The sequence below is a fragment of the Aquarana catesbeiana genome, linkage group LG03 (assembly GCF_042186555.1).
Source record: "Aquarana catesbeiana isolate 2022-GZ linkage group LG03, ASM4218655v1, whole genome shotgun sequence".
NCBI classification, from domain to species: Eukaryota; Metazoa; Chordata; class Amphibia; order Anura; family Ranidae; genus Aquarana; species Aquarana catesbeiana.
This window is the reverse complement of record NC_133326.1, coordinates 553,046,711-553,070,345: the sequence shown is the minus strand read 5'-3', so window position 1 is coordinate 553,070,345 and position 23,635 is coordinate 553,046,711. Positions and strand designations below refer to the sequence as shown.

The following is a 23,635-nucleotide window of genomic DNA, read 5'->3' as shown; positions in this document are numbered from 1 at the left end:
TTTAGAAAAGTCGATGCCGGGGGCGTGGCCAAGATGGCGATGTGAGCGGCTGCTTCTCAGAGAGCTTCGCACGTCGCTGGTATAATCCGGATCCATCAGCCTCTTAGATCCTCCGGACACATCCCTGCTGTCTCTGGGGGTCTCGCAGACCCTCTGGCTCTTGAGGGGAGAGGAGAGTTTCGCTCTGGGGCCGTGATCGGGGCCGTCAGACGTTCCGGCCTACCTCAAGGCACTAGGCCGCAGCCTTTCCTGGCGCGCCGCGGCTCGGATGATCCCTGGCGCGATCGGCGCTCCCGGAAAACATCACGGCCAACCATGGGCCTCGGGTGAAGGCTCAAGCCTAGCCACGGCCGCGGAATCGGCTCTGACTTCATCCTCAAGCCCCACGAACAGCTAGGCCGCAACCGCGGCCTTTCCTGAGGACCCGAGGCCGCCGGAACAGCTGAGAGGGAGACTGACCCCAGGGATCTGGAGGAGGGGAGCTTGGGACAGCTGGGGGTCTCTATCTGGATAGTGGAGCAGGCCCTGGACCATCTCTTCCCCTGACACCCTGGGAGAGACACACTGAAAGTCCCTGTAGGCCTGTGGAAGTCTGAGGACAGCCCTGATCTTACTCAACCTGCAGGTGAGGGGGTAGACTCTCTGGGGGGCACGTACAGCTCTGAATATACTGACTGCATACCCCTGAACCCCCTGATAGACTCCCACAGCCAGCCACTAATTATTGCCCAGATCAGGGCCTTGACAATCTGAATGAGGCGCAGGTCTTCTAGTACAAAATATAGCAAAGGGTGCAAAAGGTTGACCTTTCCGCCACAGTCGGACTTCCCTCAGACGCCCACCTGTCCCACTCCGGAGGCCCATACCATACGCATCGCGCATAGAGCCTCACAGACAAGCATCATGGAGTCGGACGACTCTCGTCCCCCCTGGCTGGCGGACGTCATGGCGGCCATCGCAACTTGTCAATCCACATTAACAACAAAAATAGAGGCTGTTCAGCTGGATATGGGTCTAATCCGTCAAGATAGACAAAATTAGGTCGCGAGTTATCGAGACGGAACAAAGATTGACTAACACTGAAGACACCGTGGCGGAACATGGAGCAACACTCCGTACGCTTCAGACCAAAGTAAAGGCCTTAGAATACAGAGCTGAAGATGCGGAGAACAGAAACCGGCGCAATAATCTTCGTATTATCGGTTTACCGGAGGGGAACAACCCTACCTCCTTCATAGAAGGCCTGCTGCGTGACCTCCTACCGGAAGCCCGATGGTCACCCTACTACACAGTCGAGAGGGCACACCGTATACCGCCTAAGTCAGGGCCTCCTGGATCCCCTCCTCACACCTTCATACTCCGTCTCCTTAATCTTAGAGACAGGGATGAAGTTCTTCGTGGGGACCTAAGATTTCAGAACACTAAACTGATGATCTTCCCTGACTATTCGGTAGAGACCCAAAAACTCAGGAAATCGTTTGACCAGGTTAAGGCGGCACTGAGATCACGCAACATTCGCTATAGTGTACTCTTCCCTGCTCGCTTGAGGATCCAGGATGGCGAGACGACTTGATTTTTCACCACGCCGAGGGAGGCCACTGCCTGGCTGGATTCCCTGCCACAGATTCGTTGACCGACCAATCGGTATACGCCGAATGTCCTCTTTATTGTTTACTTGTAACAACCTGGGCCCAAGTCTGAATTCACATACGAACTGCTCCATGGATGACTTAGTTTTGTTGCACAGGTTGTGCCCAGTTCATCCCCATGATGTGTTCAGACTTGAGGGGGGTAACTAACTATCCCCTATCAGGAAAACTCTAAGTTAATGCCCCTGCCAAAGCATTTGGTCAGGAGACTGTTGAGCTATGAGGCTTCTTGTTACCTGCATGCCCCCTCAGGGAGCATTGAAGTTCCTGTTCTGGGTATCCTCTTAATGATGGATCGACTTCACTGTGGGGTCGCAATATGATTTACTTCTTCTCTGTTTGACTTTTAATACCTCACAGCCTGTTATAATCCATTAGCGGAGTTCTCACATTCGAAGGGCCGCTTGAACTGTTGCTTGCCCCCCAGTGTGCAATCTAGGGGGGTTGGGCTCGCCTCTTCCACGGACCCCCTGTTGCAGCCGGCGAGCTGAATTGATTGAATTGGTCAGGTGGGGTGGGGAAAGTTCCCCTAATGGGGCTGTTTTAATTTACGTTAGAAGTTGGACTGTTTTCAGTTTGGTTTTGTTTTACAATTGTTTTTTTTTTAAAATTGACTCATCAGCATTGCAATGTTTTCAGGTATGTCCGTTATGGGTCCGGGGGTCCAGTTCGGGAGCCACGACCTACATTGACCCTAACATTATCATTCTGAGTAACCATGTCCTCCCTTAACATCGTTTCCTGGCACTAGGGGACTGAACTCCCCGGTTAAGCGTTCCCTGGTGTTCCAATTCCTTAAAGCTTATAACCCACATATATGTGTGCTCCAGGAAACGCATTTAATAGGAAGTAGAGTTCTGGCCCTCAAAAAAACGTGGGTGGGTTATCACTACCACTCTACGCACTCCAGTTTTTCCAGGGGTGTCACTATTCTGATACTGAAATCCCTTCCTTTCCGGCTCCTGGATTTGGCCCTGGACCCTGATGGTCGTTATGTCATCATACATGCTAAAATATACTCTCTAACATGGACCATTGTGGGTTTATATTTGCCTCCTCCGGCTTCACTACTGGTGCTCAACCAGATCACCGGCAAGATAGCTGAATTTGCATCTGATAACATTATATTGGGTGATTTCAATCTAGTCCCTGATCCGGATCTTGATAGACTGGCATCTGCGGGATATCACCATCCTGGGTTGACCGAGTGGGCAGACACATATGGCCTGACTGATGTGTGGAGGTGGAGACACCCCCAGACCAGGGCATACACATGCCACTCGGCCTCTCATAGGACGTTCTCCCGAATAGACTTAGTCTTTGCGGGAAGTCCGGTCCTCCCACGGGTTACAGATATATGAATACTCCCTAGAGGAATCTCTGACCACGCGCCCCTGTTGTTGTCATTGGACCTTTCACTGGGCCCTGTAGACAAGATATGGAGGCTCTCGAGGTTTTGGATTTCAGACAAGGCTGTAGACTCTCAATTCAGAACGGAGCTGCTTGACTTCTGGGTGGTAAATGTGGGCTCTGCTGACCCCACAGTTGTCTGGGATGCATTCAAGGCCACGACGAGGGGACATTACCAGACCATTATAGCCAGAGTCCGTGGGGAGCGCAGGGCAGAGTTGGTAAGGGCTGAGAGAGAGGCGAGTAGCGCAGAGATTCTCTTTGTTCGTACCCGGGACCCTATACACTACTCACTTTTACAATTTATGACATCGGAGGTGGTTCGTCTTTAAACCTCTCTTACCCAGAAAAAAATGTTGGCTCAATCCCAATGGATTTTTGAGCAGGGGGAGCGAGAGGGCCGTTTGTTGGCCTGGCTCTCCAGGGAACAAGCGGGGGGATGAGCATTTCCCACATCAGAGACCCCTCGGGACAGACAGTCCACACACCGGAAGAGATCAATAGCTGCTTCGCGGAATTCTACAAATCCCTCTACATGTCCAGGGCAGACTATAGGGAGGAGGATCTGGTGGCATACCTAGACAATATTGATATCCGAACCCTTACGGTAACATATCGTGATAAGCTTGACGCCCCAATTACATCCTTGGAAATACTCCGGGCACTCAAATCAATGCAGACGGGGAAAACACCGGGACCCAATGGTATCCCTGTAGAATTTTACAAACAATACGCTGCAGAACTAGTAGACAAGCTTCAGGGCCTCTTCTCTGCGTCGACGTGCCTCGAGAAACTCCCGGATACAATGAGTGAAGCGATCATAGTGGTGATCCCCAAGCCCGGGAAGGACCCTACTTTATGCTCCTCGTATCGCCCCATATCCCTCCTGAATGTGGATGCAAAGGTCCTGGCAAAAGTACTGGCCAATAGGCTTAACCTTGTCATCACTGCCCTGATCCACAGGGATCAAACAGGCTTCATGCCCGGGAGAGGTACTGACATCAACATTAGACGTCTTTATACTCATATAGACAGGGCGGATGGGGAGTCCGGAGGAGTGGTGGCCTCACTCGACGCGGAGAAGGCTTTTGATTCCATCGAGTGGGGCTACTTATGGGAGGTGCTCTCGCGATTTGGGTTTGGCCCGGGCTTCACGAAATGGCTCTGCATGCTATATCATAGTCCTTCAGCCAGAATACGCACCAATGGTTGTCTATCAGAGAAGTTTAAATTGTTTCGGGGTACGAGACAGGGGTGTCCCCTCTCCCCGGGCTTATTTGCCTTGGCGATGGAGCCCCTGGCTATACTGCTGCGGGCTGACCCCGGGGTGAGGGGGCTTCAGGTGGGCCCAATCGAGGAGAAGATTTCGCTGTATGTGGATGACGCTCTGCTCTATTTGGCGGACGCGTCGTCCTCCCTGCAGACTGCACTAGGTCTAATCAACCGATTCGGCGGGTACTTGTGGATCCGTATTAATTGGGATAAGTCGATACTGTTCCCGCTCCATCAGTCGACCCCTAGGATCCCACACGCGCAGCTTAAATGGGTAGAGGACTTCAAGTACCTAGGGATCAAGATTAGTGGTAAAGTCCAGGACTATATGGACGATAATCTGTGACCACTTATGACACAGCTAACGGCTAAGTGTGCTTCTTGGCGTTCCCTCCCACTGACCCCGGTTGGCAGAGTAAATCTGCTAAAAATGATTTACCTTCCCAAATACTTATATTTTTTCCGCAACACACCCATCCATTTCCCTAGGGCTTTTTTCCAAAGGTTGGAGAGTCTGCTGACACACTTTGTGTGGGCTGGGAGGCCACCCAGGGTGGCCAAGCAGATCCTATATCTCCCATTATCTGGGGGGGGACTGGCACTACCGAACTTTCAAATTTATTACTGGGCAGCTGTTCTTGTTACGATTCGGTGGTGGTTCTCCCAGCCCGCACAGAATCCTGCTGTTACTCTCGAAGCAGCCATTTTGGGTTCTTTTGCAGCCCTGAGCAACCTTCCGTTTCGTGGACTTTGGGCTAGTCTGTCCATGACAACTCCGATGCAAACCACTGTAAGGGTCTGGCAGGAGGCCAGGAGGATATATGGGAAACCTAATCATATCTCACCTCATATGCCCCTATGGGGCAATCCCATGCTCCCTCACCTTCATAGTATACCAGACCCCTCTATCTGGGCAAAAAAGGATATTCTCTCACTAAAACATATAGTTCAGGATGGTAGGCTTAAGACTTTCCAGGCCCTGAGGCAATCATTTGCTATCCCATCCTCCTTCCAATTTAGATACTGGCAGCTAAAGCACGCTTTTGAAGCTCAGTTCCCTGCCCCTTATTTTGGAACCAGACTCCATTGAACGGCTCCTGATTTCTAGCGTGATGGGGAAGCCACTTTCAACGTTATATCTATACCTCACAGTACAGTATGACACCAAACTAACTAAGACATGGGAAAAATGGAGGGTTGATATCCCTTCCCTGGATGAAGAGGAATGGAAGGAGTGTTTCATTTCCTACATTCCTTCCATGATAGCGGCGAAAGACAGGTTCATACAATTTAAGTTCCTACACAGAGCGTACTTCACCCCACCAGTGGCGTCACTAGGGTTGGTGTCACCCGGTGCCAAAAAAATTGGTGTCACCCCCCTCCACCAACTACCTCAGTACAGACCCCCCTCCACTAACTACAGACCCCACTCCATCAATATAGCCCCCCTCCCTCAGTACAGACCCCCTTCCATCAATATAGACCCCCCCACTAAGTACAGACTCCCCTCCCTCAGTACAGACCCCCTCCATCAGTACAGACCCCCGCTCAGTGCAGACCCCCTTTCCTCAGTATAGACCCCCCACTAAGTACTGACCCCCTCCCTCAGTACAGACCTCCCATCAGTACAGAAACCCTCCCTCAGTACAGAGTCTGCAGACCCCCCTCCATCAGTATCAACCTCCCACCTCAGTGCAGACCGCCCCATCAGTACATACACCCCCCCCCCCCAGTGCTGACCCCCATCAGTATAGAATCCCCCGTCAGTGCAGACTCCCCCATCAGTATAAAATCCCCCCCTCAGTGCAGAGCCCCCCATTAGTATAGAATCCCCCCTCAGTGCAGACCCATTAGTATAGATTCCCCCCTCAGTGCAGAGCCCCCCATTTGTATAGAATCCCCCTCAGTGCAGAGCCCCCATTAGTATAGACATCCCCCTCAGTGCAGAGCCCCCCATTAGTATAGACATCCCCCTCAGTGCAGAGCCCCCCATTAGTATAGAATCCCCCTCAGTGCAGAGCCCCCCATTAGTATAGAATCCCCCTCAGTGCAGAGCCCCCCATTAGTATAGAATCCCCCTCAGTGCAGAGCCCCCCATTAGTATAGAATCCCCATCAGTGCAGAGCCCCCCATTAGTATAGAATCCCCCTCAGTGCAGCGCCCCCCATTAGTATAGAATCCCCCCTCAGTGCAGACCCATTAGTATAGATTCCCCCCTCAGTGCAGAGCCCCCCATTTGTATAGTATCCCCCTCAGTGCAGAGCCCCCATTAGTATAGACATCCCCCTCAGTGCAGAGCCCCCCATTAGTATAGACATCCCCCTCAGTGCAGAGCCCCCCATTAGTATAGAATCCCCCTCAGTGCAGAGCCCCCCATTAGTATAGAATCCCCCTCAGTGCAGAGCCCCCCATTAGTATAGAATCCCCCTCAGTGCAGAGCCCCCCATTAGTATAGAATCCCCATCAGTGCAGAGCCCCCCATTAGTATAGAATCCCCCTCAGTGCAGCGCCCCCCATTAGTATAGAATCCCCCTCAGTGCAGAGCCCCCATTAGTATAGAATCCCCCTCAGTGCAGAGCCCCTATTAGTATAGAATCCCCCTCAGTGCAGAGCCCCCTATTAGTATAGAATCCCCCTCAGTGCAGAGCCCCCATTAGTATAGAATCCCCCTCAGTGCAGAGCCCCCCATTAGTATAGAATCCCCCTCAGTGCAGAGCCCCCCATTAGTATAGAATCCCCCTCAGTGCAGAGCCCCCATTAGTATAGAATCCCCCTCAGTGCAGAGCCCCATTTGTATAGAATCCCCCTCAGCGCAGAGCCCCCCATTAGTAAAGAATCCCCCCAGTGCAGAGCCCCCATTAGTATAGAATCCCCCAGTGCAGCGCCCCCCATTAGTATAGAATCCCCCTCAGTGCAGCGCCCCCCATTAGTATAGAATCCCCCTCAGTGCAGCGCCCCCCATTAGTATAGAATCCCCCCCAGTGCAGAGCCCCCATTAGTATAGAATCCCCCAGTGCAGCGCCCCCATTAGTATAGAATCCCCCTCAGTGCAACGCCCCCCATTAGTATAGAATCCCCCTCAGTGCAGCGCCCCCCATTAATATAGAATCCCCCTCAGTGCAGCACCCCCCATTAGTATAGAATCCCCCTCAGTGCAGCGCCCCCCATTAGTATAGAATCCCCCTCAGTGCAGCGCCCCCCATTAGTATAGAATCCCCCTCAGTGCAGCGCCCCCCATTAGTATAGAATCCCCCTGCACATGTGACACACTTTAAATAAAAAAAAAAAAAACAGTGTAAAAATAAATAAAATAATGTAAAATAAATAATAAAAATAAAATTTTTTTTTTAAAAAACCCCCGTCCCAACGGACGGGGAAGCGAACGCATACGCGAGTAGCGCCCGCGAACGCATACGCGAGTAGCGCCCGCAAATGAAAAAGGTGGTCAAACCACACGTGAGGTATCGCCGCGACCGGTAGAGCGAGAGCAATAATTCTAGCCCTAGACCTCCTCTGTACCGCAAAATATGTAACCTGTAGAATTTTTTAAATGTCACCTATGGAGATTTTTGAGGGTAAAAGTTTGACGCCATTCCACAAGCGGGTGCAATTTTGAAGCGTGACATGTTGGGTATCAATTTACTTGGCGTAACATTATATTTCACAATATAAAAAAAATTGGGCTAACTTTACTGTTGTCTTATTTTTTTATTCAAAAAAGTGAATTTTTTCCAAAAAAAGTGCGCTTTTAAGACCACTGCGCAAATACGGTGCAAAAAAAAGTATTGCAACAACCACCATTTTATTCTCTAGGGTGTTAGAAGAAAAAACATATATAATGTTTGGAGGTCCTAAGTAATTTTCTAGCAAAAAAACCTGTTTTAAACATGTAAACGCCTAAAATCCAAAACGAGGCTAGTCCTCAAGTGGTTAAGGAAATATATCTGTGGATATATATTAGAATTAGGATGTGATATTGAGATTGTAACTTGAGTATTAATTTCTGATATGAGTTTAATAATTTTATTAATAATATAGATATATTGTAACTGGTTTAGACAACCTTTGGAAATTAAATCCAGGTTATTGAGGAAATTTGTAAAATGGGATTAGTTTAGTTTAAGATAACAATTTTGTAATTTTACATTTATACAATTAACCCTTTTTGAGAGAAAAAAAAGATTAAAAGTGAGGTTGTTAATTGGAATACAGCTGCCATAATATTTAACAAAACCAAGATGGATGGGATGCATAAGAAGTTTTTCTACAAAGATGAAATTTAAACGTCTGATAATAACTTGATGTGCGGTCCATGATGTGAGAGCAATAATAAATAAAATTTAAATATAACAGACCCATCACATCAAGTCCACACACCCTGTTAGGATAGATGCCACCTGCAGCCAGTTGTTTTATAGTTTTTGATCTGGCTGAGAGCTTTCTGTTCTGTCATAAACAGATTGTTGGTCCCTTTGTTTTTATTTATTTTTATTTTTGAAGTCCAAAGCAGAATGTGTGGATTGTGAAATGATGTGCCCCTTTCCCTTGTAAGTGCCATGGTATAAGGAGAATATTTTGGATTTATGGACATCTCTGCATGACTGCAGGGTATTGTTATCATTTATTATGTTATGACATCAGAAAAATAATGTTAGATGGAAACTAAGGACTTGTGTTATCTTGCTAAAACCAAGAACAGAGCAAGCAATGAGAAATTATAATATTGCCAGGAAAAAAGTTGTCTTTTTGAAACATGAAACTGGAGTTCTTACACAAACAGCATGATAGAAAACAAGCCATTGTAATATATTTATGCAAGCTGGACCAAGTAATGTAGGGTTCACACCAATATATCAGAGCTGTAGCTTTATGCAAAGGTGCTATTAAGACAAAGTTACAGACATTATTTTGGTCAAATATTTCATTTTTATTGGTCCCACATTCTGCGCAGCAAATATACAGCTAACTAAATGTTTGTTTAATTAAAAGGTTCAAAATATGAATTTGTTTTGTTTATGTACAAATTTTACAATGAAAAATGCGTACATTTGAATCCAGCCACTTTATTGCCTCGAATGGAGGAGGCTGGAGACAAAGAAAAACCATGTGTTGAATTGATGACGTAGGAATCAGCTGCTGTGAGCCCAGTGCAGGACACACTCCCTGAAGACCCAGATATTTAATTTTTTGTAGATTTGATCCTGGTTTTATACTGAGGATGGCAATACCCATACTGAGTATGCAGTTTATCACCCAGAAGGATACTCTGTATTCAAAGTCATTGGAACCTTTTTCTCCAGCTCAAGAAGCAGAGCTCCATGTTTTAGCAAAGCCTGTGAGCTATAAAAAGAGTATATTTATATAGATAGCCGAGATATAGAGAGCTTTTGGTTCCATTTGAAGGGCCAGAAGTTTGTTTTTACTTTGACAGGTAAACCAATCAAGCATGCCAAGTTAACTTGATTGGCTGTTTTCAGTCTTCCAGCTTCTTGCTGAGGTAGCCATATTAACATTAAATGTCACACATGGAAACAGACCAGGCGATGAAGGATGCTGCATTACTGCCCCGGACACTTGCTGAGTCTGTGCAACTCACAGATTCCACCCTAGTTCTGGCCCAGTATAGCTAGGATTAATAACTCAACTTTAAGGACCCCAGAATGAGAAGAATAAGTGGTCCACAGGCGGCAACTTCTTCTGAAAAAAGAACTTTGGAAAAATGTGATCTTTTAGGTCCGCCAACAACTCTTTTCCCTCCAGCTTGACACATGGACCGTGTCATCAGTCACAAGCAGTTATGGCTGCCTTAGTAAATGAGAATGGGATAGAGCCAGGTTTCACCGCAGTTGTTTTTATAACATACCACTTCTTGTTTTACCTGTTACCAAAGGTGTTACAAAAAAAAGCTGAACATCCCTTCCAGAGATTATAAAAAGATATCCAGATACCCAAGTCAGGATCTTACGAGTATGCATTTTGTCTGTATGGACATGTTTTCTGGATGTCCAGTGGCAAATGCTACTGCAAAGGCCACAGTAAAAAGTGTTATCAGAAGTAGTTTGTAAGTACAGAGTGCCAGAAAGTACAGAGAGTAACAGAGGAAATCATTTTTATAGGAGAGTCCTTACTAGACGTTTTGAGGTTTTATTTTTACACTCCCTACTGTCTACAATGTAGCGGACAAAGTAGAGTAAAAAACTAGAACACTTTTGCCTGAACATTTTCTTATATTTTATCAAGCCCCTAAGGGGATGTTGGACTCTCTCCCTATGAGATTTTGTTTTGGAGTGTGTTACTCGCATTCTTATATTTTGTCTCAGCAGCTGAAGTCCTCCATTCGGATCTCACAGAGAAATGTTGCTGATCATTTAAGGTTTTTTGACAAACTCATTTATGTGTTTTCTCCCCAATTCCAGATCCTAAAAGTTTGGAAGAATCTAAAAACTAAAGCCAGGTGACTTGCGGATTGTTAAGAGACATTTATATATAAGGAAATGTTTGGAGGCAAAACAGCATCTATTTCATGTACAGTTTTGCAAATTTTGAAGGAATAGTCACCTGAATCCACACTAAACACTGCAAAAATGGCTAAATTAAAGAAATCTATGTGTTTGATTTGTTTCCCTCTTGGAATCACAGTATAGGGTACAATTTATTCAAATACTTTAAAGTGTATAATAATGTGATTTGAAAAGTAGTTTTCCCTTGTTGAAGTCATATTTTTCTTTTGTACGTCTTTCATTTTATGTAGCATTGTCTGTGTTTACATGTGCTGACAAGTCAGCATGCCAACAATTCAGCTAGAAGGCCATTCTGGCCACAGGAGTGTACAGCCAGTACTCTGTAAATATGTCTCATCAATCATTTGTTTTTCACAATGAAAAGTCATTTTGTAAAGAAAAAGCTGCTCAGCTATTATATTCTCCACAATGGAGTTTTGCCTCTTTGGCCAGGACTACCTCCACCTAAGTGTGTGGAGGTCCCAGGTTAAAGGTGATAGCAGGTATGGTTAGTGATCAAAATATTGATCAATAGAGGAGATTGTAAAGGAAATTTGTAAGTTCTATATATAATTGTATTCTATTTTGTATGTTTTGCACACTGCCCTCACTGTGCACACGGCACTAGTAACGTTTTCATTACATGTTTGCATTCTTTCGAGTCCTAATTAGAATTAGTCTGCCTATGTTACGCCCTTTGTTACCATAAACGTACAATTGTAATATTAATGTGATACCTACGTAATCATGTGTATAAAAACCTTCAATTGCGTCATAATAAAGCAGAACAGTTATTTGGAAAGATGCTGAGTGTATCTTTTGTGTCTGTTCCTACTGCAGTAGTTATTAATAATTTGGAACCACTAATCAATACGAGGATAGGAGTTGCCCATCTATCAAATTCCATGTCACACATGAATAATATGAAGGTAAATATTACATTCACAGATTTTACATAATGAAAGCATATCGCAGGCGCCAAAGTGTCCGCAGGTGTCAATTCACTAATGGTTATTGTATGCCATATTTCTGTTTCATTGGAAATACCACACGTGATAATAAAAGCGTCAGTTCTTTCAAAGTAAAATATTGAATTTGCAATAAATACTCCAAACCTAAATATTTAGCTCATTCAGTAAATAAAGCATGTTTTTGAGATAAATACCACAGAAGTTATTTTAACCCTTTCACGCCGACGTAACACATGTACGCGGCCTCACGGTGGGCTTTTTTTGTGTGGGGTCGCATATATGTGTTTCTCTTTTTGTGCTGCACGCTCCCAGCACAGAGACTGGGGTCTCACCGAGAGCCCCGGGCCCCGTACTAACGATCCGAACCTGGATCTCTCGATTCCGGGTCACCTGGTCGCTGTGGTAGCCTCTGGCCACCACAGTTATCAGTCACTGTGAAGCCCACTCCTGTGTTTTTTTCTTTCTGTGAATAGAGAAGAAAGATACAATTTATCTTTCTCATTCCTTGCAGAAAAAAAAAAAAAAAGTTTGTAAAATTTTTTAAAAATAAATAATAAAAAATAATGAAAAATACCTAGATCAAGGTTTAATCTAAGGCCAGTGTCAGGGTTAGTGTTTGGGTCAAGTAAGGGTCAAAGGTCAGTATATGCGCTGCCCAACATTGCAGTGAATGAATTGTACACTTAACATTAGGTTTCTTCAAAACCGAAAAAAGTAAAAAAGGGGACAGTGCAGTGTGAAGTGCACTGAATCATGCACCACACTGCCCCCTAGCCAGCGGGCAACACAGAGCAGCTGGAGCAGTGAATCACTCCAGCTGCTCTGCAATTTTATGGAGGGGCAGTGTGAACTGACCCCATAGTCTTGGGACACTCACTCTGCTGGACCCCCTAGTGGCTGTGATATGTGCCCAACATTTTTGTTCTTCTGTTTTGGTTTTAACTTTTCTAAAGCCCAGTGCTTGCCTGCTGGAGGTGTGCCACAAGTGGAATGGCACTCCATAGATGAAAAGTATCTGCGGCTGGCCACAAACAACCTGATATGTGCCCCAGATTGATGTGCGGAAGTACCTACGTGTCCCCAGGCACGCTTGCTTCAGTACTGGGACCATCAGTAAACCTCAGTGACGTTGAGAGTGCCACAAACTAGGTACTTTTGAACTTTTTCTCAGCTCCTTAGCAGTAAGGGCTGACTCAGTTATTGGAAAATTGCAATGAGAAACAGGGTCACCTTACTGCAGACTTCCATTCCGTGCGAAACCCAAGGCTAATGGCTCCCCCTTGCTTGGTTCATCCAGCACTTTCACATGGTTGAGTCATTTCATACCAGAAAGTGGTATGTCTTACCTTTAGCTCCTGGCAACAAATTTACCAAGTTTGCTTTAAAGCAGTATTAAACCCAAAAGCAAACATTCATTATATTGCATCTTACCCATTCTTTGATGCGATTGCTGCATTCGCTTTCTTTTAGTCTTGCTTTCTTCTATTCTCATCTAGTGATCCAGCCAGTAAGTCTGTTTAAAAAACAAACAAACAAAAAAAAATACAAACCACCTAACACTGGCAGGGGTGATTCAAATAATCAGCTTTTAATTAATCATGCAAAACCTTTATCCCAAAAGGAAAAAAAACTGCTGTAGCTGATAATAAAGTGTGAGCTGGAGTTTAGATTTAATTTGTTAGTGTATCTAAAACTAACACTCCCCTCCCTCAAGACAGACAATGCTGCTGTCTGCTGTGCTCATTCCTCCAGAGTTGTGTCTCACTAATACAGGTCGTGTGTTACTGGCCAGATCACTAGGTGAAAACCCAAAAGAAAAGAAAACTAATGCAGCCTTCACATTGGTAATGATTGGTAAGCCACAATATAATTAATTCTTGGCTTTAAAAGTGGAACTCCAACCAAAAGGGAAAGCTCCGCTTGTCTGCCACCCCCCCCCCCCCCCCACACTCTGCTGCCACATTTGGCACCTTTCAGGGGGGAGCGGGTACCTGGTTTTGATAGGTACCCACTCCCACTTCCGGCTGATCTCCCCACAGCAATGTCAGCAGGAATTGCGCCCCCCCCCCTCCTCCTTCCCCCGCCACCAGGCCATTCACAATGCGCAGCGCACTTTGTGCATGCGCAGTAGGGAACTGGATGTGAAGCCGCAAGGCTGGAGTTGGCAGTGGCAGCACCCAAGAGACAAATGAAAAATCGGCTGGGGTGAAGACACTGCTGGATTCGTGGACAGGTAAGTGTCCTAATATTAAAAGCCTGCAGCTATAGTATTTGTAGTTTTGAAGTTTGTAGTTTTGAAGTTTTTTTCTGAAGGAGCCTGGAATGCTGCTTTAAAGCGGTATTAAACCCTCCCACATAAAAACTATATTAACAATATTATTAAATAAATATTAATTAAGATTCAAATGGTCGCTTAGAGTAATTATAAAAAAGTCGTTCTTACTGTAAATATTCTTTATTTTGTTTGTTCATATTAGCCGGCGTCATCTCCACTGTGGTCTGCTGCATCTGAATAGATATTTATTTCCGCCCACAGTACATATTCGTCTCCGTAATCCCGCACATGCTTCGTAATAACAAAATATCCCAAGCCTCTTCTTCGTTTAAGGAAACGAAGCATAGCGAGTCACAGCTTGCTCGCACCGTCTGTGTCTCCTCCACCCTGTGACGTAGCTGGTCACAAGGTAACCAGGATCCTCTTGGGGAAGAATTAGGAGGCAGCATCGCGGGATGTCAGGGGCTGACGTCTACAACAGGAAATGACGCAGCCCTGACATAGACACAGCATTTTTCAGGAAAGGGCCTCGGCTTGCCGGAAAGATAGAAGATATGGTGCATGCGCATTATACTTCATCACTAACTAATATAGCGATAAGTCGCAACGGAAGCAGGTAAAGAAAGAATTGATGGCAAATTATTTTAATCAGTACAATTGAGAATTCAATGCAAAGTCATAATAATGCGTATACAACCGCTTTAATATCATTTTGAAGTTTCTATTCACAAAAGACAAATGCTGGTCTTTGAACTCCAATGCGATATGTTTATTGCCAAAATACAAAGTACACAATATAAAAATTAGATTTTCAATGTAGTACAATGAAACACAACAGCTCCATGATTAAAGTGCTTGGGACAGAGACATGGGTTTACAAAACATCTTCCCTTTTTATAACATTTGAGCACCTCAAGATAAAGCAGATTTTAGATTTAAAAAGCTAGACCATGCCAAAAAAATACTTCAGTTACATGCGTAGTGCTGTGGCCTGAATAACCCTCAAGTAGCCTGGGACATTCCAGCATCAAGATCTCTCTGCTGTAGTTTTATAAGTTTTATCTTCCCAAAAGAAAAGTTTCCCACTCTTCACAATCACGCCTTATTCACATCATTAGTTTTTGGCAGCATCTATATTAGTGAATAACTATCTTCAAGGATGAAGCACACAAAGGGCAAAATTAGAACCAAAATATCTGATGAGCACCTTGAGAATTGCTACTACACCCATCCAACCAGATATTGATGCGTTAGTTCAAAAATAGTGTCAAATATCGCACTAGATTTATGTTCCCTTCTTTTATTTTAATAATAAAAAAAATATTAACGAAAAATTACGTTTTATTACTCAGATAGGCATATTATCAGCTATCTTTATTGTTAGACCCCTTTCACACTGAGGCGGTTTACAAGCGCTAAAAATAGCGCCTGTAAAGCGCCCCTCCTGTCTCTCCAGTGTGAAAGCCAGTCTGGAGCGGTGCGCTTGCAGGACGGTAAAAAAAGTCCTGCAAGCCGCATCTTTGCAGCTCTGTAGGAACGGTGTATACACCACTTCTAAAGCGCCCCTGCCCATCGTGAAAGGGCTCTTAGTGTATTTTATGTGTGGCCCAAGACAATTGCTCTTCTTCCAATGTGGTCCAGGTAGGTCAAAAGGTTGGACACCCCTGATATAAACTTTACAGAAATAGCTTAGCCAACGTGGGATTAAAACAAATCACCTCCTTAAAATAAATACTTAGGAACTGTTTTGCAAAGATTTGTAAAGGAATACACTAATAATTGCAATCCGTCACAGTCAAACATTTTCCATTAAAGGGGAAAAATCAGAGAGACAGAGATGAGCTCATCATTCTGCTGTTTCTCCTTTTACTGTCCAATCACAGGCTGGGAGAGAAAAAAAAAAGACCTGTAAGTGTTATTGACCTGCAGTAGAGGAGAAAGACCAGATCTCTTGTCTGGTCTGGCAGAGCTGTGTAATCTCAAGTTTGGATGGATGTACAAATCCTTTGGCAGGTCAGACAGCTCCCATATATGTATTTAGCTGTATATCTAGTAGTTTGCGGCCATCTCTATTTTTGTAGGGAATGTAATGTTAGTGACTTGTGTTTTACGTTTACTGGTCCATTTTAAATATATAAAATTAACTACTTATCCTTCAAAACACTGGTCACAGCAAAAATTTGAATAACGTAGCAAATATATTGTACCGCAGGTAAGACAGACACAGCACTTGAATATACAACCAGCTAGCAGCCTAATATGGAGATGTCCATACATAGTACTGTGCTAGCAGAGCAGCAGAGAGGCTCTCTCATATATACAGTGCTGTACAAGCATTGACAGAGAGGTTTTTTATTATACAACGTTGAATAATTACCGTAAGAGGCTTTCTCATATGCAGAGCTTTAAAAGTACCAGCCGAGAGGTTCTCTCATATACTGTACAGTACTAAAAAAGCACAGGCAAAAAGGCTTTCTCATATGCAGCACTGTACAAGTACCAGCAGAGAGGCGCTCTCATATACAGTGTTGTACAGGCACCGGCAGAGAGGCTCTCTTATATACAGTGCTGTACAAGCACCGACATAGGGTCTCTCTCCTATACAGCGCTGTACAAGTACCAGCAGAGAGGCTCTCTCCTATACAGTGCTGTACAAGCACCGGCAGCGGGTCTCTCTCATATACAGCACTGTACAAGTACCGACATAGGGTCTCTCTCCTATACAGCACTGTACAAGTACCAGCAGAAAGGCTCTCATATATACAGCACTGTACAAGTACCGGCAGAGAGGCTCTCTCATATACAGCACTGTACAAGTACCGGCAGAGAGGCTCTCTCATATACAGCACTGTACAAGTACCGGCAGAGAGGCTCTCTCCTATACAGCACTGTACAAGTACCAGCAGAGGGGCTCTTTCCTATACAGCGCTGTACAAGTACCAGCAGAGGAGCTCTCTCATATACAGCACTGTACAAGTACCGGCAGAGAGGCTCTTTCCTATACAGCGCTGTACAAGTACCAGCAGAGGGGCTCTCTCATATACAGCACTGTACAAGTACCAGCATAGAGGCTCTCTTATATACAGAACTGTACAAGTACCGGCAGAGAGGCTCTCTCATATAAAGCGATGTACAAGTACCGGCAGAGAGGCTCACTCCCATACAGCGCTGTACAAGCACCGGCAGAGGGGCTCTCTCATATGCAGCACTGTGCAAGCACCGGCAGAATGCTTCTCTCATATGGAGCACTGTACAAGTACTGGCAGAGAGGTCATCTCATTCACAGGACTGTACAAGCATCAACAGAGAGGAACCTTCCTACACAGCACTGTACACAACACAGTAGCACAAAGCAGAATCTGAGCGAGAATTTACATACACAGCCCCCCAAACAAAACTAAAAATAAAATGCAGCAGCTGGGTACCCCAACACCCTTCTCCGACCTGTACAGAATGCAGAGTTGGACAAAATAATGATATATTTAAATATCAATCAGCAGATGCCAACAAGGATTTATAAAGATCAAAATAGGCTAAACACTGATTCACTGCAGTAAAAATTAACACTAAATGCTGGATGCTGGCATTTTTAAAAGCACTTACTGTCTGGCTCATGAGATTTGTCCAAAGTGGACATAAGGCCTATTGCAAAGCAGCAATTTCAATTCTGAGAAGTCAGCCCTATTAAATTTAAATATACAAAGACTTATTTTTTCAAACTTCTAACCCTGGCAAATGCTTTCTGTATTTTGCAGGCATGCAAGAAGCATTTCTGAAACATCCAAAAGGTGGCAGAAAAGCATTCAGTGTTTTAGGCACTTACATTCTTAGTGGTAACAATTAGTCATATTGAGATGGAATAAGGGGGAAGCCTATTCAGTACGTCCATTGGATATCTGCACATTTCTCGTGTCCCTAAAAAATGTCTGTTGAATTCTCAGAAATGCAGTGACCTCCCAGTACCTGTTTGAGCTGATAATATAACGCCACTACTACAGTGAAATCTTAGGCAGCGTTGTCAGCCCTGCCTGCTGGATTACAGAACCCCACCTATCCCTGCCCTTCTATGTCCCTCTCCACATACATTAACTACTATCCTAGCAAAACAATGCTGCCATATCAACTCACTGCTTACACACTGTGTGCAGGAAAAGGGCTCTGGGAAGATACAGATGTCACATATACATCAATGAGAACTGAGCTCTTAGCAGCTGCCCCATGTAAGATTTTACAAGCCTGATGATGAGGTAACAGGGACCATTTATAGCAGATTAAAACATTATGTTGGAACATGCTTCAGAGGGATATATAGAGGTTATTTAAATTTGGGTAACATATACTTCAAAAAGCATTTAGAATCTCCTAGAGAATACTCCAGTTCGTTCTGATGAGGATGGTAGTTGCATATTGCATCTGTATATTAGCATACATGCTGCATCCCCTTTAAAAAGCCCTATTGCGATTTAACTCAAACACTTTAACTAGACACTGGTGTTTGATTAAGACTGCTAAATAATACTTTCCTCATTCCCATAAAGCAGGTTTGGTGGTCTAATTATGATTTGGTGGTGAATAAACAACACAACAAATACAAGTCCACAAACTAAGCATACGATCTGCATGTAAAGCAATGATTATAGAGAGAGTAGAGGAAGCAGCAGAGTGGGGTCACTCTCCCTCATTGTTGCATATTTAGTGTGAATAAAAGGCACAAAGGCTTTTGTGCGCTACAGGCACAAGTCAGTACTTAAAGACAAGGACGGACGCATGCATTTTTCCAGAAATGAGGCTCAGCCTTGCCCTGATCATTGTCCTATACAGTGACAAAGAAGAGACTGAGATGGCAAGCAGAAGGTTACACTTCTCTCAGGTGGAGCTTCTCTTACTGTCACTCACATGCAAGCTTGCTGTCAAAGCTGGAAAGAGCCACCGCGAAGGCTTGCAATGCGCACAGAGGGTAGCTGAAATCCAGTGTGAAGAGGTCCTCCGCCACTCGGCCAAACTGCATGACAATGTATTCCGCTGTGGGAAGAATGAGGGGGAAAAAAAAGACCCAGTCAAACAGGGAAAAAATTATATTTGTCTGGAAAAAAGAACTTCTGTGTTCCTTGCAACAACCAATTGACCTCTCTCTCTTTTTCATGGTTAGAAAATGACTGATTGCTGTGAACAATACAGACAGTCTCTCTTTCAGATAATTTTTCATCATTGCATGTAAACTAAGTACGAAAATGAAGAAGACAATAGAAAGGCCAGAAAAAAAAAAAACATCATACAGCTCAGGCTGGTGATATAAAGATGTAAAAGGGCTTACGGTCATTGTCATGCACAATCTGGAAGTTCTTAACGGAAGCATGCGTCACACGTCCATGAAAGTTTAGCACATAGGACTGCGTGTCATCATTCCACACAGGAGCCTTATTGTGCAGCTCGATGATGTTCTCATTGCGCTTGTTCTGCCACCTGGACAGAAGACTTTCCGATTCCTGCGACCAACAGCAAGCCATTAGAATGTGTTACTGTGATATCACAATGTGTGTGCTGTAGTGCAAAATAAGATGGTAAACTCACACTGAGTGGCTGAAAAGGAAGCCGTTCATGATTAATGTTCATTCCAGGGATTAATACAGACATCTTTCGAGGTCCTTTAAAGCCCAACACATTTGTCTCCTGGGAGATATGAGATAGATAGATAGATAGATAGATAGATAGATAGATAGATAGATAGATAGATAGATAGATAGATAGATAGATAGATAGATAGAGAGAGAGAGAGAGAGAGAGAGAGAAGGAATAGATAAAGAGTGACATGGGGGGGGAGACACAGACACACATGGGGGGAGCAAAGAGCAACATGGGGGAGACAGAATGACATAGGGGGGGGAGGGAGAGAGAGCGAGGAGGGGGACAGGAGAAGGTTGGGAAGAAACAAAATAAAGAGAGAGAGGGGGAGAGAGTAAAAATGAAAGCGAGAAACAAGAATAGACACAAAGAAAGAAAAGAAGATAGAGAAGGAGTAAAAATAAGAGAAAACAGGTTAAATATTAACACAGCTTGGACTATGAACAAAAATCGATTGTCCACGAGTAATGAAGATGATGATTCTTACATAACACACAGCCGCCAGCTCCTGCCGCACAGTACTATTATCCAGCAGTCCATGGGCCTTGGCTTTATCTGGGCTCTCACCGTTGTCATATACAGTGAACTTGGTTCCCATTATGTTTGATCTAACAAGAAACAAAAGCCAATAAAATGACAGATAAATACGACAAGAGAGGCCACAGAGAGCAAGTGTGTGAAATAAGCATGATAACCTGGGACACAATAGGAATAAAAGAAAAATTTTAATTGGTGTTTTTACAGAACTGCAAAATTATGTAACAAGAAAACCCAAATTGCTTAAAGCGGAGTTCCAGTCGTTTTTGTGTATAATAAAAGTCAGCAGCTACAAAAAGTTTAACTGCTAACTTTTCTTTCCAATGTTTTATTAAAGTTTTCATGAAAAAGATAGGATATAGTATATTCCATTGCTTATACATATGATGGTAAGAACATAGGTATCATTTTGAAATTATCATGAAACCTCTAAAGGGATTTTTAAGGCAATGAAATATAGACTGAAGGTAAAAAATCAATTTATTGATATAAATCAAGGTTTAAGAAAAAAATACACAATCATTACAATAATAACACATTAGTGGATATTAACAATCCAAAATTTTATAATCAAGGTGAATATTTGTACCAAGTAACAATAATTTCATAAAAAAGAGTATAGGAGAAAAGGTGATGTATCTCACTACCCATTGAAGTCACCACAGATGACAGCTGTGGCGTGGAGTAGTGGAATTCCAACGCGTTTCAACATACATATTTCACAAGTCTTCTTCAGGGAAATACATCACAGTCTAGGAAACCAAAAATCATAATGTTACAATTAATGATTATATAAATGTGTATATCCTCCACTGAAGTGAGAATAAACACTCATGTCCTCCCAGAGCATCTCAAAGGTTAGTGTGATCTCTCATGTCGGGATAGGGGGTCCCACGCCTCAAGGTGTTAGTATTGTCCTATAGCTCTACAAGACGACTGGATACGAAAAAGATACCAGTGTTAGGTGTTTTGCAGCATCAAATGGCTGATAGCTGTCTGAAAGAATAGGGCAAATTAAATCATGGATGTCCATGAAGCAGCCGTGAAAGAGAAAGGGGTTTTGGTGGTGGGGAGGGAGAGAGAGGGAAGGGAGAGAGAGGGAAGGGAGAGAGAGGGAAGGGAGAGAGAGGGAAGGGAGAGAGAAGAGGGAGAGGGAGAGGGAGAGGGAGAGGGAGAGGAGAGAGAGAGAGAGAGAGAGAGAGAGAGAGAGAGAGAGAGAGAGAGAGAGAGAGAGAGAGCGCGAGAGAGAGAAAGAGAGAAAGAGGGGGAGAGAGAGAGAGAGAGAGAGAGAGAGAGAGAGAGAGAGAGAGAGAGAGAGAGAGAGAGAGAGAGAAAGAAAGAGAGCGAGAGAGAGAGAGCGAAAGAGAGAGAGAGAGAGCGCGCGAGAGAGAGCGCGAGAGAGCGCGAGAGAGAGCGCGAGAGAGAGAGAGAGCGCGAGAGAGAGAGAGAGCGCGAGAGAGAGAGAGCGCGAGAGAGAGAGAGAGAGAGCGCGCGCGCGAGAGAGAGAGAGAGAGAGAGAGAGAGAGCAAGAGCGAGAGCGAGAGTGAGAGAGAAAGAGAGAGCGAGAGCGAGAGAAAAAGAGAGAGTGAGAGAGCGCGAGAGAGCGCGAGAGCGAGAGAGACCACCAAAACCCCTTTCTCTTTCACGGCTGCTTCATGGACATCCATGATTTAATTTGCCCTATTCTTTCAGACAGCTATCAGCCATTTGATGCTGCAAAACGCCTAACACTGGGATCTTTTTCGTATCCAGTCGTCTTGTAGAGCTATAGGACAATACTAACACCTTGAGGCGTGGGACCCCCTATCCCGACATGAGAGATCACACTAACCTTTGAGATGCTCTGGGAGAACGTGAGCGTTTGTGATATTCTCACTTCAGTGGAGGATATACACATTTATATAATCATTGATTGTAACATTATGATTTTTGGTTTCCTAGACTGTGATGTATTTCCCTGAAGAAGACTTGTGAAATATGTATGTTGAAACGTGTTGGAATTCCACTACTCCACGCCACGGCTGTCATCTGTGGTGACTTCAATGGGTAGTGAGATACATCACCTTTTCTCCTATACTCTTTTTTATGAAATTATTGTTACTTGGTACAAATATTCACCTTGATTATAAAATTTCGAATTGTTAATATCCACTAATGTGTTATTATTGTAATGATTGTGTTTTTTTTTTTTTAAACCTTGATTTATATCAATAAATTGATTTTTTACCTTCAATCTATATTTCATTGCCTTAAAAATCCCTTTAGAGGTTTCATGATAATTTCAAAATTTTACATGGGATGATGGCAATGACACACCCATACCACCGAGGTCATATGCATTTACAGAGCATAGGTACCATGTTAAACTTATACATTGTAAATACATTATTACATAATACGTTATAAATTGTAAACGTTAGAGAACAAATAGAGCCAGATCAGGAAAAGAGTGGAACAATGGGTATATAGAGCTCTGTGGCAGTCTGCTGTAGATGCCCGACTTGCCTCCAGTCCACCCGAACACCCCCTAGGGGAACAAACTGTGAATGGGTGGGGGCATATTCATTCAGCCTCTGCTCTTCCACTCCTTCCGTACTCCTACTGGTACATTCATCAGAAGATAAGAAGTACTACTGTATTGTAAAGACTACGAAATATAAACTATAAGAACCATTGAGGTTCGTGAGAGGTAAGGCATCTGAATTAAAACATATTAAGCTAATGTTTGGCCAGGCAATCTTCTGGGACCTGTAATGTGTCTAAGAAGGTTGCAGGGAGGAAGGGGGAGAGGAAAAATTCAGCGAAAATCGCCTAGGCGAAAGTCGCCTGAACGAAAGTGGGAGCTGGGTACCTGTCCAAACTAGGTATCCCCCCCCAAAAAAAAATGACATGCCAAATGTGGCATGTAAGGGGGTGAGTGAGGAATCCTAAAAGCAGAACTTCCACTTCTGAGTGGAACTCCGCCTAAAGCCCACACAGAGTCAAATAAGACATTCTTATTAACACTAATATTAAATGCTGAATTTTGGCCTCAAAATCATCCATTTCAATATATTCCTCAATAACCAGAGATGATCCCTTTGCAGACCCAGTTATTACCTTGTAAAAGTAGCAGTGACATAATCACTGCGCTATACATAGCCTATGCAGAGAGCAGAGCTATAGGAGGAACCCAGGAGACCCCATCCACTACAGGCTGCCTGCAGAAAACTACAGGAGGGGATGGAGACAAGATCAGTCATCCTGCACAAGGAGAGAGCAGCAGTGATCGGTCTTTGTTACAGGAAGCTCCTGAACAAAGGCAAAATTTCACACTGGATTACTACTCGGATCTGAAAGAAATACTCAAAAGCATGCCAAGCTTCAAGTAAGATTCTACTTGCCTTTTGTATTTTGAAA

General features: G+C 44.2%; 1 protein-coding gene across 2 annotated transcripts in view; it reads right to left on the bottom strand.

Annotated features, from left to right (window-relative positions):
• Positions 1-14,824: 14,824 nt before the first annotated feature.
• TULP3 (TUB like protein 3) overlaps positions 14,825-23,635 on the bottom strand; it is a 32,093-nt gene continuing 23,282 nt past the window's right edge. For both annotated transcript variants that reach the window (XM_073621680.1, XM_073621681.1), the window contains exons 8-11: positions 20,187-20,307; positions 19,649-19,747; positions 19,392-19,563; positions 14,825-19,099 (exon numbers count right to left, since the gene is read on the bottom strand). In XM_073621680.1, the coding sequence (XP_073477781.1) occupies positions 18,966-19,099; positions 19,392-19,563; positions 19,649-19,747; positions 20,187-20,307 (526 nt within the window). In that variant the 3' untranslated portion in view covers positions 14,825-18,965. The remainder of the gene's footprint in view (positions 19,100-19,391; positions 19,564-19,648; positions 19,748-20,186; positions 20,308-23,635) is intronic.